We start from the raw sequence: 14,103 nt of genomic DNA, 5'->3' as shown, positions 1-14,103 counted from the left end.
GGTAGAAGGGCACCGCCATGAGGCGCCATGCTTGTTTGGTTATGGAGGAAACTCAACGGAAAAAAGAAGGAAAATCAACAGCCATAAATTAAAGCCACCCACAAATGGAGTGACAAAATAGAAGTAAAAGGAATGCAAAAGAACTTAGTATTGTTAACCACACCAATAAAAACAACAACAACAACACAAATGTCAACAACAACAACAACAGCCATAAATAGTTTCAGTTTTAATTTTTTTTGCTTTTGTTTTCGAATTTTTCTGATTTTTCTGTTTCATCGCCATCCAGAGGACGAGGTGAAAGATAATAATATGTGAATAAAATTTCTTTGTTTGTCAATTAGGTAAACAAGGCATAACAACAATAATAATAACAACAACAAAAAATCACAATAAATAATTTGTAATAATAATGATCAGACGAAGTGGAAGAAGAAGGCGAAGGCGAACAAAATTATAGACAACTCCAAAGGAACTCAAAACGTTATGGTGTTTGTTTTTCAATTTTTTTTTGGTTCTGTTCTGTTCTATGTGAATATTGTTGTCACTGAGTAAACTTTCGAGACGGAAACTTACCTTCAGAGTTCTTCAGAGCCTCGGCTGCCACCAGGGCCTTGGTACGTTCCATGAGTAATTCTTGGAATTTATTGGGATCATTATTGCAGGCAGCTGCAGCGGCGGCAGCAGCGGCAATGGCATTCTGTTGGCTAATGGAATCCAGTGAAAGGGGTGATCTGGAAAAAAATTGAGAAAAAAATATTTAGAATTAAATTTTTCAAGAAAAAAAAAAAAAAAATAAGTAAAAAAATAAATAAATAATAATAATAATAATAATAATAATAATAATAATAATAATAATAATAATAATAATAATAATAATAATAATAATAATAATAAATAAAAAAGAATATTTTTCAGAAAAAAACATTTTAAAATTAATTTTTCAAAAAAAAAAAAATATTTTTTAATTTTTTTAAATATAAAAGTTAAAAAAATAATATTTTTTATTCGAAGAAATATGAATACATACATAAATAAAACAAAAAAATTTTTTTTTTTTAGATTTTGTAAAAAATAGAAAAAAACTAAAAAAATATTTTTTAGGCGATCAAAAATAAAAAAAAAAAATTAAAACTTTTTTTTAATATAAAAACTAAAAAAAGTTTAGGAGAACAAATAAATAAATATACTTATATAAAAATAAAACAACAACAGCAAATAAATAAATAAAAAAAACATTTTTTTAAATTTTTTTTTAATATTTAAAAACTAAAAAATATATATATATTTTCCGCCAAAAAAAATATAATATTTTTTTTTTAATTTTTATATTTGAAAACAAAAATATTTCATTAAAAATAATATTGTGTATTTTTTATGAATATTTTATTTTTTTTAATTTATTTTTTTTTTTTCATTTTATTTATTTTTAAATATAAAAAATATATTTTCTTTGGCGAAAAAATATAAATATATACATACAAAAAACATTTTTTTTCTTTTATTTTTATATTTGAAAAAAATATATATTTAATTAAAAAATTAAATTTTCTATTTTTTATAAATATTTTATTTTTTATTAATGTTTTGTTTATTTTTTCTCCTTGATTGATAAAAAAAAATAAAAATAAATAAAGAATAATTTTATTTAGGCGAACAAGTATAAATATATGCATTTATAAAAATAAAAAGCAACAACAAAGAATAAGGAAATAAAAAATATATTTTTTTTATATTTTATTAATAAAAAAATTAGGAGAATATATTATTTAATTTTTTTATTTATGTTTTGTTTATTTTTTCTTCCTTGATTGATAAAAAAAATGATAAAAAATAAAAATAAATAAAAAATATATTTTTTTTTTTAGACGAGCAAGTATAAATATTTACATATATAAAAATAAAAAAACAACAAAAAATAAGCAACTAAAAATATTTTTTTTAATTTTTTTTTTTTAATAAAAAAAATTAAGAGAATTTATTTTTGTAGCGAAAAATTAATAAAAAAAATATATTCTTTACATCTTTATATTCAAAAAAGGATTATTTCGTTAAAAAAAATAATATTTTTAATTTATGAAAAATATTTTAGTTTTTATAAAATTTATTTTTTTTTTTTGTTTATTTTTTCTTCTTTGATTGATGAAAAAGGTGATAAAAAAATAAATAGAAAAGGAATTTTTTTTAATATAAAAATTAAAAAATATATAAATATAAACAAATATATAAATATAAAAGTTCAAAAAATATTTTTTTAATTTTTATATTTGAAAAAAATTAAAAAAAATATTTTTAATTTTTTATAAATATTTTTTTTATTATTATTTTTAATTTAAAATATATATGTATATTTTTAGGCGAAAAATATAAACAAATATATAAATATAAAAGTTCAAAAAAAATGTCTTAATTTTTATATTTGAAAAAAAAATATATTTTTAATTTTTTATAATTTTTTATAAATTTTTATATTTGAAAAAAATTAAAAAAATAATTTTGTTTTTTTTTTTTAATTTATTTATTTATTTATTTTTTTCTTTTTGATTGCCTTATACATTACTTACTGTGTTTCCTTTTTGACTTTGATGAAATCCTTGTCGTTCTCCGAATTGTTGGCATTTTGATTTTGTTCATTGTCGTTGTTGTTTTCCTTGTCCAAATCCTCATCGTCGCCGTCATTGTCAGCGTCATCTTCCTCATCACAGTTATTATTTTCCGTTCCCTCAACTTTTTCCTCCTCATGAATGTGTTGTTCTCTATCGATGTCATCGACATCGTCATCATCGTCCTCATCGTCGATGACCATTTGCGCCACTGGGGCGCTACTACTTTCGGCGGCGGTTTTCGTGGTTTCCATTTGTTGTTGCGATTTAATTGCCTCCTGTAAAGCTTCGTTAATTTGGTCCTTATCCAGTTTGGCTTCCAAACGTTCGATGTGCTGGCGTTTGGCTTCCAAATGCTCCTCGAGACGATGAATTTGTACCAAATGGGATTGTTCGATGGCTCTTAAACGTTTAACTTCTTCAAATAAGGCTTTAATCTGAAAGGAGAGGAGGAGAAATACAATTAATAAAAGTTTTGTTTTTTTTTTTTTCATAGATAACAACTCCTTAAAAATTAAATTTAATGAGACAAGTTTGAAATCCCTTTCCCCCCATAGCCCGGAATCACATCTTTCACATATGCTGTCATTAAGTTAAAAAACATTCCACAAAAACTTTGTCTGTCTTCCAAAGGTTTGTTTTCAGCACCACCACCCACTAAAGGATTTATTGAAATTTCCTTTAACAAAATTTTGCCAATTATCATATTTTCATTATCAAACAAGGCATAACAACAAACAAGAAATTTTCAAAAATTCTTTACAAAAGTCTACCTTGATACACAGACATCCACACGTATGTAAACAGGAAGCAGGGCCCACATGAATACATGGCTCACACACATACCTTGGCTAATAACCATGATTTTTTACCCTTATGTTTTAATTTTATTAAAAAACAAAATCACCCCCTCCCTCCCGCTTTCTCTTTTGTTTGCCTGAAATTTTGTCAATAATTCCTCCTTAAGGTATGCCATGAAACCCGTAATGTCTTAAAGATTTATTTTGAATTTCACCACAAAAGAGTGGTGGTTGTTTTTATAGTTATTGCCAAACAACAAAAACCAAGGTAGACAATAGCCCAGCCGTGAGCCATATTTGTTATCTCACAAGTTTCCCATGCCTAAAAGTATGTTGTAAGTTTTGTTGTTGTGTTTTATTAAATATTAAAAAAAGCAAAACAAGTGATGAGATATGGGTAATATGTGCTGATTTTTATGAGGGTAATTTTCTGAGAGAGAGAGGAGAACAATGGGGAAACAGGCAATCAATTAAGATAAAGGAAACAATTTTTGTTGCCTATTTTAAGGCATAATTTTTGCCAATGAAATTTGAGAAAGTCATATTTTGGTTTCCAAGGAATTAGAAAACATGAAATGATTGAATAAATCCTAGGCCAATAAATATTTAAAAAAAATAATATTTAAATGTTGTTGCCTACTTTTAGGTCCAATATTTTTTAAAGTGAAAATGCTCAATTTAAATTGCAAAATACGGGATTCGATTAATACTCTCTGGTGTAATAGGACAAAAAACCATTAAAAAACTAATTTTGGAAATTACAAAAATTTTGTTGCCTACTTTTAGGCCACAATTTTTTGTTTTTCTATTATTTTTTAATTTTATATCACCATAAATCGGTTAGAATATACCTCTTTTGTACAATAGATCATAATATAATTAAAAAACTAAATTTTGGATATTCTGAAAATTTTGTTGCCTACTTTTAGGCCCTGTATTTTTAATGTAAATATTACAAAAAATAGTTTGTTGAATAGTCTCTCTTCTATATTAAATGATGAAATAATTAAATAAAATTAATTTGAGGAAATTAAAAAAAAATCGTTGCCTACTTTTAGGTCATAATTTTTTGCCTTCATTTTAAAAAACAAAAGAAGATTTTAATTTGCCCTCTTTGGTATAATAGCACATAAAATAATTAAAAAACAAATATTGGAGTTTATAAAAATGTTGTTGCCTATTTTTAGGCCTTATTTTCTTTTTCTTAATTTATATTACAAGAAAAAGAGGGGCTTAGATCAGATTTCTTTTAATAGACCATAAAATCATTGAAAAAAAATGTGGGAAATTATAAAAATGTTGTTGCCTACTTTTAGGCTATCATTTTTTTTTTTTTGCCTGATTTGTATATTACAACAAAAGAGGTGTTTTGATCAGACTTCTTTTGTGTAATGGAGCATAAAAATCATTGAAAAAATAAATATTGGAAATTTAAAATTTTTCGTTGCCTACTTTTGGGTCATGCTTTTTTGTTGCTTAAATTATATTACATCTCACAAAGGGATTTTATTAGTCCTTTTTTGTGCAATAGAACGAAAAAAGAAAAATATATACCAAATATTGAAAATTGTATAAATTTTATTGCCTACTTTTAGGCCATAATTTTTTTGCTTGATTTTTATGTTACATAAAATCAGAATTTTATTCAAAATTCTTTTGTGTAATGGTGCATAATATAATTAGAAAACTGGAAATTACAAAAATTTGTAAAAAAAAAACTTAATTTTGGAAATTTTTAAATTTTGTTGCCTAATTTATATTGCAGCAAAATATGAGTTTTAATTAGTCCCCTTTTGTATAATCAGCCATAAAAAATAAAAAATACTAATTATTGGGAATTATAAAATTTTTGTTGCCTGCTTTTGGGCCATGAATTTTTGCCTAAATTGTATATTACGACAATAGGGGTTTGAACAGTCTCCCGTGTGTATTAGATGAAGAAATAATTTAAAAAAAAATAATTTTGGAAAATTTCAAATTTTTGTTGCCTACTTTTAGGTTACGAATATTTTTTATTTAATTTATATATAGCGCAAAGAGGGTTTGATTAGTCCTTTATCGTGTGTTTGAGGGCAAAATAATTAAAAATGTTGTATTCGAATTAATAAAAAAAAATCATTGCCTACTTTTAGGTTAGTGTGGTTATGGCTTATTTCCTAATTATATAAAACTAAGTTTATTGAATAGTCGTAGTGTTTTTGCAATAATAATTTTTCCCCTCCCATATTCCATTAATAATTAACCTTCCAAAACTGCCATTTAATAAATCACCATCACCATCCATCCACCTGCCTTGTCAAAGTGACTTTTTCTAACAACTGTCAAAGAGTCAGTCAGTCAGCCAGTCATTGATATATTAGTTTATGACTGGCAAATGGTACTTATTGTCATTAAAACCATTTTGTTTTTCCCGTTTCGAAACAACTCTATTCGGAGCTTCAATACATTGCCTAACCCCTTTTGGTTTTTTTTTTCGGAAAAGGAAAAAGTTTTACTATTAAGGCTCTAACATACCACTAGACTATTTTGCGTGTCTTTACGCAATAATTCTTGGAAAATTATGCCTATATCTGTGTGCCGGTGACACATATGTAAAGTTGATCAATAAATTTCGTACATGTGTATTTTCGTATGTGTGTGTGTAGGGAAAAACTTGTCAACTACACATTTAAATCAATGATAATAAATTTTTGTTTTATGGTAATTTGGTGTTCCAGGCAAGAGGGGAAATGGGGTAGGGTGCCCTAATATGATTATTGCCAATAAACAATAAAATGTTGCCAAAGCAATAAACTGCAATTATTTGAATTAAAAACCTATAAAGAAACATGTATGACATACATTAGAGGGGAAAACCGTTGTGGATGTGACGGGAAAGGGGGCCCAACTCATTAGCATGAAGGCCATGTTGAGGAAGGGTGGGTGCTGCTCGGAAAGGTGTTCCATGTTGGCATGTGTGTAAGGAAATTGGGTAGGTTTTGTTTCACAATTAAACCAAGCTTCTCAGCGACACATAACTACACCATGTTTCTCTGGCAACAAGAAAGGCTCTTTGAGAGTGAAGAGGTAGCAGCAAAAAGAGATAAAACCTGCTTCAAATATCAAATTTATTTCAACCCCTTTCAGCCGAAGTTCTTAAGTAATTATTTATAGACAATCAAAGCCATTCTTCATTCTCCCCACCCCCAGCCACGAAAATCTTTAAACTCTGGCCATCAATTGCCAAAAGGGAAGAAAGCCTGTCAAATCCAAAGAGTGTTTCGAAAATTCTTTCTGGCAAATAATCAAAACAATCAATGATTTTTGTTGTTGTGAAACTGGCATTCTTGTATTTAAATATGAATTAAAGGATCTTTGTCTTAGTAACAGCAGAAGCAGCAACACCAAACTCTCTCCCAGACCATCCGACAGCCATCAATTCCAGCAGCCATTGAATATTCAAATGGTAACAAAATGCCAATTATTAATGAATTTCTTGTTGATTTCCATACAGAAATCTTCACCAAGTTTTGATTACCAGCCAACCATCCATAACCCTATCTCTGTCCTGTGCCCGGACATCTGAGGATGTTGCCTCTGGTGGCAGAATTTTTTAATCAATGCTATTACAATTTTCTACTATTAATTTGAAATATTGTTTTCATTTGGGTGGTATTCCATTGATGGCAAAGGTAAAATAAATGGCTTGGCAGGAGGGGGTGAGGAGAGGTTGAAAGGAAGGAAATGCCAAACAAAAATTATAATTTATGAGAAGTTTGGCAAAACAGCAGGTTGCTGATAAATTTATTGGTTGGGTATTTGTGGGGGGAAGGAGGGTAACACTGAATATTGAGAAGAGCTATTGAAACTTAAGTTGAAAAAATTAAATTTTTTCAATGCTGCCAAATTTTTTAAATTTTAAAAATTACTCAAAATTCTATAAATTTGTGTTTTAGTAAAATTTAGTTTTAATTGAATTTAAACTTAAAATAAGAAAAATATAGATTTTTTAATTTTTTCAGTGATGCCAAATTTTTTTAAATTTTAAAAACTACTCAAAATTCTAAAAATTTAGAATTTTAAATTAAAAAAAGAAATTTTTTTTTAAATTTTTTTCTATGCTGCCAATTTTTTTAAATTACTCAATATTCTAAAAATTTGAATTTTAGAAAAAAAATAGTTTTAATTGAATTTCAACTTAAAAAAAAATATTGTTTTCAATTTTTTCAATACTGCCAAATGTTTAAATTTTTAAAATTACTCAAAATTCTAAAGATTTGAATTTTTGAAAAAAATAATTTTAATTGAATTTAAACTTAAAAAAATATTTTTTTAAATATTTTCAATGCTGCCAAATTGTTAAAATTTTAAAAATCACTCAAAATTCTAAAAATTTGCGTTTTAGAAAAAAGTTTTTTTTAATTTAAACTTAAAAACGGAAAATATTAATTTTCTTAATTTTTTTTCAATGCTACTAATTTTTTTGAAATCTTAAAAACTACTCAAAATTCTAAAAATTTGAATTTTAGAAAATTTTATTTTTAATCTATTTTTAACCTAAAAAAGGAAAAATATGTTTTTCAATGCTGCCAAATTGTTTAAATTTTAAAAATTACTTAAAATTCTAAAAATTTGAATTTTTGAAAAAAAAAACTAGTTTTAATTAAAAATTAAATTAAAAGAAAAAAATATATTTTTTTAATTTTTTGCCAAATTGTTTACATCTTTAAAATTACTCAAAATTCTAAAAATTTTAATTTAATTTAAAAATTTTATTTTAATTTATTTTTAACTTAAAAATAAAAATTATTTTTTTAATTTTTCAATGCTGCCAAATTGTTTAAATGTTAAAAATTACTCAAAATTCTAAAAATTTGAATTTTTTGAAAAAAATTAGTTTTAATTGAATTTAAAATTAAAAAAAAGAAAAAATCTTTATTAAATCTTTTCGGTGCTGTCATATTGTTTAAATGTTAAAAATTACTTAAAATTCTAAAAATTTTAATTGAATTTCAACTTAAAAAAGGAAAAATATTTTTTTCAATGCTACCAATTTTTTTAACCTTAGAAATTACTCAAAACTTCAAATTTTTGAATTTAAAAAAATATTAAAAAAATTAATATTTCTTTAAATTCTTATATTTTAAAATTTTATATTTTTTGAAGTATTAAAAATATTTTTTGGTTCATTACTTTAATTTACAATTTTTTTTTTGAACCAAAAAAAATCAACCCTTTTTTCCGAGTCCACGGCACTTGACCATTTTTTGGAAAAAGGCAATAATTTTGTTTTATAATTGTTTGGTATTGAAACTTTGGTGGGGATGAGAGAACGAGCTAAAGTGGTCAGTATTTCCTTTATTTTATGAAATCATTGATTTATTAAAAATTCCCCCAAAACCCCGCCCAACTTTCAAGGGTTATCTTGCAATACAAAAACCAAAAAACTCTCATACCAAAACAAAAATGACATTTAAAAAGGAATTGATCCTTTTTTTGTATTTTGGCCCCCCTCAAAAAAAGGGACCTTTCAAATCAAACCACAAAAAAAAATTGGTAACAAATTTATTAAAAATACTTTTTTTCTTTCACAAAAACTCATTTCCACACATGTGAGGAATAAGTTTTGTGAAACCCTTTATACAACAGAAATTTATCAAAAACTGGACATTGGCAGATTTTGAATGATGGTCACTTTTGTTGTTGTTGCTGTTGTTGTTCCCCCCAACAAAATTCATAATTTCCAGTAAAATCGAAATTATTTGCCTTGCCACAAGCCGGGGAAAGAGAGATACAAAGGAGTAAGTTTGGGGAATGGGGAGAGAAGGGTGTCAAGGCTTAAAAAACCAACCCTGTTACGACGACGGTCCCCAAAAAGAAACCTGACAAGGTTTCCTAATAAATACGAGATGAAATGTATTTTACATATAAAACCGATTTGTAATTAACAAAATTGCCAAGCAGCCACTCAAACTCATCAAAGTGTTAACTCAGACCCACACTCACCCCCAACCAACCAAATAATTCATTATAAAATTTACAAATACAACAATACCAACGGCGGCTTGGCCGAAACAATGCGCATTGAAAGTGTATTGGCAACAACAACACCAACAATCTAGTATTGAATTTTGTTGTGCAAAAAGCTGACTCCTGCCAGCTAAGGACAAGGCAAGATAGAGTGCCAGACAAAATGATTTTCGGCAGAGATCTCAGTAGACAAGGTAAAGGAATATGCCAAGAGGCTAAAAGGCAAAGAGAACTAATTAATATTTAAAAAAAAAAATGGATTTTTAGGGAAAAGTGGTGCCTAAAGAGATGGTTTTGTATGGCTGATGAAATATAAATATCAAAATTCTATAAATATATGAAAAATTGTGAGTTTTTAAAAAAGTAGTGCCAAGTTTCAAACTCCAAAAACTCAAAATTTTAAGTTAATAAATCGTTTCTAATAAAATTAAAAGAGAATAAATTATTTTTTTTAGGAAAATAATAAAAATGCTGCCAATTTTATACAAAAGTGCTGCCCAACAATATTATATTCTATTAAAAATTTGTCAAAATTTGACTTCACAAGGGAATATTGTACACATAAATTTAATAATCTCAGATTTTTTCGGAAAAATACTGCCACCTGATGTCATTTTATACAAAAGTGGTGCCAAGCATTATTTTTTTTCGAAAATTTTGTCGAAAATATTCTTAACGAGTGTGCAATGTACGTAAAAATCAATAAACTCAGGATTTTTCGAAAAATACTCTGTTTTTTATATTTTTACAAAAGTGGTGCCAAGTATGATTATTTTTTATCGAAAATTTTGTCGAAACTAGTCTCCACGGGTGTGAAATGTACACAAAAACTAATAATGCCATTTTTATACAAAACGAATGCCATTTTTATACAAAAGTGGTGCCAATTATCAATATTTTTTTTACGAAAATTTTCTGGAAACTGGTCTTAACGAGTCTGCAATGTAGAAATAAACCTAAAAATCTTAGGAAAATAAATGGAAATGGAAAATACTGCCACCTGATGCCATTTTTAGGCAAAAGTGATGCCAAGTGTTAAAATTATTTTTCGAAAATTTTGTCGAAACTAGTCTTAACGAGTGTGCTGTGTACACAAATACTAATAATCTCAGGAATTTTCGCAAAATACTGCTACCTGACGCAAAAGTGGTGCCAAGCAATATTGTTTAATCGAAAATTTTGTAGAAATTAATCTCCACGAGTGTGCAATGTAAATAAAAACTAATAATCTCTGGATTTTTCGCAAATACTGCCACCCGATACCATTTTTACACAAAAGTGGTGCCAAGAATTATTGTTTCTTTTTCGAAAATTTCGTCGAAACTGGTCTTCACGAGTGTGCAATGTACGTATAAAGCTAAAAATCTTAGATTTTTCGCAAAATACTGCCACCCGATACCATTTTTAGGCAAAAGTAATGCCAAGTGTTAATAGTATTTATTTAAAATTTGGTCAAAACTAGTCTTAAATAGTGTGCAATATACATAAAAACTAATAATATCAGGATTTTTCGGAAAATGCTGCCACCTGCTTTTTATGAAAAAGTGGTGCCAAGCATTATTATTTATTTTTATAAGAAATTTTGTCGAAACTAATTTCCACGAGTGTGCAATCTCCATAAAAACTAATAATTTAAGGAATTTTCGCCAAATATTGCCATCAAAAATGTTACAATTTATAAAAAGTGCTGCCCATTTTTGAAATATTTTTTGGTTAAATCTGTGTGTTTTGAAAGAGGATATTTTGAAAGGACGTAATATTACCTCTTCAATACGTAAAAAGAAATTAAATTAATTTTTAATGACATTTTCAAATAGAGTGATGCCAATGTTTCTTCCCAAGATTCGTTGAAAATTTGCCAAAAATAGCTCAAAAAATTATTAATGCACATTTAAAGCTTAAAATCTCATGATTTTTATAAAGTATTGCCAACGAAGAAGTAATGCCAGTACATAAAAAGTGCTGCCAAGCTGGGAAAGTTTATGGAAAAAAGAGTGAACTTTAGAAAGAGAAATTACATAAAAAGTTTTCACAAAGTACTGAATTTTTTTTACAAAGTACGGCTTAGGAAGTAGTAATGCCAAGTTTTTGTTCATAAAAAGTGCAGCCAATTTTGGAAAAATTATGGACAGCTGGAGCATTTTGAAAAGAGAAATTATATTACTTTTTCAAAAAGCAACAGGAGATAACTTAATTTTTCCAAAAAAAAAAAAAAAACAAAGAACAAACGTAGTGTTTTTACAAAAGTGGTGCCAATAATAATGAATATTTTTTAAAAACAAATTGATGAAACTGACTTTAAGCGGGGAAAATATTCATGAAAAGGAATATCAGGATATTTTTTTTCAGAAAATCCAGTGCTCAAAAAGTAATACCAAGTTTCAATTTGTAAAAAATGCAACCAAATTTGGAAAATTATTGAAATTTGCGTAAAAAACTTAATTATTTTACTTTTTTCTAATTTAAATATTCAAAAAATAAAATTTTCTGTTTAAATGTATTGTCTTTTAAAAATCCCATTTTGCCACCAACTGTACTTCTTTGCCCTGTGCATGCCACAAGCCGGCCAGCCAGCTTCCAAAAATTTCCATTGAGCTGCTGCTGCTTCTTCTTCTTCTGTCTTCTTCTTCGTCTATCTGCCCTCAAATACCATTGGCGGCATTTGCATAAATAATAATTTTTGTATTCAACTTAATTAATAAAAAACAAACCCCCATTTGAAAATCGAAGTAATCATATACAGTACATACTTTTAGGCTGTAAGGCAATAAACAAAAGGGTATTTTTGTCGATAAAGAGTGGAAGGCTTTTAGGCATTCACACACACCAACACACAGACAAACAGCATTTCGAACTAAGACAAGTAGCTTCAATGGCACCCATTACACAATTGAGAAATTTACATATCTACAAAAATCCTTTAACTCATCTGCCTACTCCCCCCCACAGTGGTAGCTCTCTATGGCAGTGTTGTCACCCAGACAATCCAGGCCTTTATCTTCCTGTTCTTCTTGGGCCCAAACAATCAGAAATCAATGATATTTGTCACATGGCAAAGTGTTTGTCTTTTGTGGCGGATGACGACGACGACGAGTGCGGCATGTGCTGCCCTTGCCTAGCTTCCTGCCCGTTCTGGCGCAAAATTAGGTATCGGCTGCTGCTAATGTCACTGACTGGCATAGCTGCTCATTAGAATCCAAACCAACATCATAATTTAACCCTTTTTTTTTGCTTCCCTGGTATTAGCTAAACACAAACACACTCACACACATGTGTGTGACGATGTCTTTAGTTTTACATATGCGGGAATGAATGTGTGTCTGTGTTTCTGTGGGTCTGCGGCAAAAATGTCTGTGATGACGACGATGACGTGGAGAACATTGTTTATTGTTGTCCTTATTATTGTTGTTATATTTTTACGATTTTTTATGCACGAATGAATTTTAATTCCTTTGACGTATGAAGAGCAAGTCTAAGGATTCCCTGTGTTCGGCCGGGGATTTTTTTCTATGTGCCAAGAGCCCAAAAGTATGCTACAATCCAATGTTTATGTTTTCACCGTCCTCTCCTCTCCCTCCCCCTGTTGACTCCACAAAGTTAGTCAATATCTTTACTATATGGCAAGCAAATGATGCATTTTTGCCAAGCATTTTCTAAGTATTGGTTGGCTGATTATGAAGGAGTATGGGTGGGTGGGTGTCTGTGTGTGTGTATGTGTGTCTGAGTGAGCGTTATGTGTTGATTATTTATTGTTTGATTTGTTGTTAGGCTGAAACTGCCAAAGTGCTTAAGTAACAGTTAAAAAAAAATAAATGAATGAATAAATAAAAAAAAAAATAAATGAATAAATAAATAAAAAAAATAAAAAAATAAATAAAATTATTAAAATTAAAATGTAAAATATTCAAAAGAAAAATATTGAAAATAAGTCAAAAAAAATTTGAAATTTTTTACTACAAATAAAAATTTCCCTCAAAGCGAAATAAAGATTTGTTTAAAATGCATGCACTTTTGGCCTTCTCAGGACAAGTAGGCACAGTTTGAAATTTTAAGGAAAATTTTCGTTTTCAACGGAAATTGCTATATTTCAATAAACGATTTCTAGAAATGATGAAAATTTCAAATTTGAACCAAAAATAAAAACTTCCCTCGAAGGGAAATTTTTGTTTATTCAGATTTTTTGAAAATTCTTGCAGTTTTGGAGTTTTTAGGCCCAGTGAACACATTTGACACCAAAAACAAAAATTTCCCTAAAAATTTCCCAAAAGGGAAATTTTCAGTTTTTGATGGAAAAAGTTATTTTTTAGATAGATATTAATAAAAATACAAGAAATTTAAAATTTTGTCTATAATTGAAAATTTCCCTCGAAGGGAAATTTTCGTTTATGCAGATTTTTTGAAAATTCTTGCAGTTTTGGAGTTTTTAGGCCCAGTGAACACATTTGACACCAAAAACAAAAATTTCTCCAAAAATTTCCCAAAAGGGAAATTTTCAATTTTCAATGAAAAACCTAATTTTTTAGAGAGATATTTATAAAAATACAAGAAATTTAAAATTTCGCCTATAAAAGAAAATTTCCCTAAAGGGGAAATTTTTGTTTATGCTGATTTTTTGAAAATTTTTGCAGTTCTGGAGGTTTCGAGGTCAACAAAGACCATTGACACCAAAAAAAAAAATTTCCCCAAAAATT

At 27.6% G+C, this 14,103-nt stretch overlaps 1 protein-coding gene across 3 annotated transcripts in view; it reads right to left on the bottom strand.

Annotated features, from left to right (window-relative positions):
- The window catches only part of LOC101895495 (homeobox protein cut), a 127,720-nt gene that overhangs the window by 22,569 nt on the left and 91,048 nt on the right, over positions 1 to 14,103 (bottom strand). For all 3 annotated transcript variants that reach the window (XM_011295533.3, XM_005186666.3, XM_020037902.2), the window contains exons 3-4: positions 2,565 to 3,040; positions 577 to 734 (exon numbers count right to left, since the gene is read on the bottom strand). In XM_011295533.3, coding sequence (XP_011293835.1) covers positions 577 to 734; positions 2,565 to 3,040 — 634 coding nt within the window. The remainder of the gene's footprint in view (positions 1 to 576; positions 735 to 2,564; positions 3,041 to 14,103) is intronic.

Source organism: Musca domestica, unplaced genomic scaffold (genome assembly GCF_030504385.1).
Source record: "Musca domestica strain aabys unplaced genomic scaffold, Musca_domestica.polishedcontigs.V.1.1 20, whole genome shotgun sequence".
Taxonomy (NCBI): Eukaryota; Metazoa; Arthropoda; class Insecta; order Diptera; family Muscidae; genus Musca; species Musca domestica.
Note: the sequence above shows the minus strand (reverse complement) of the source record. Positions and strands in the feature narration are given on the sequence as shown.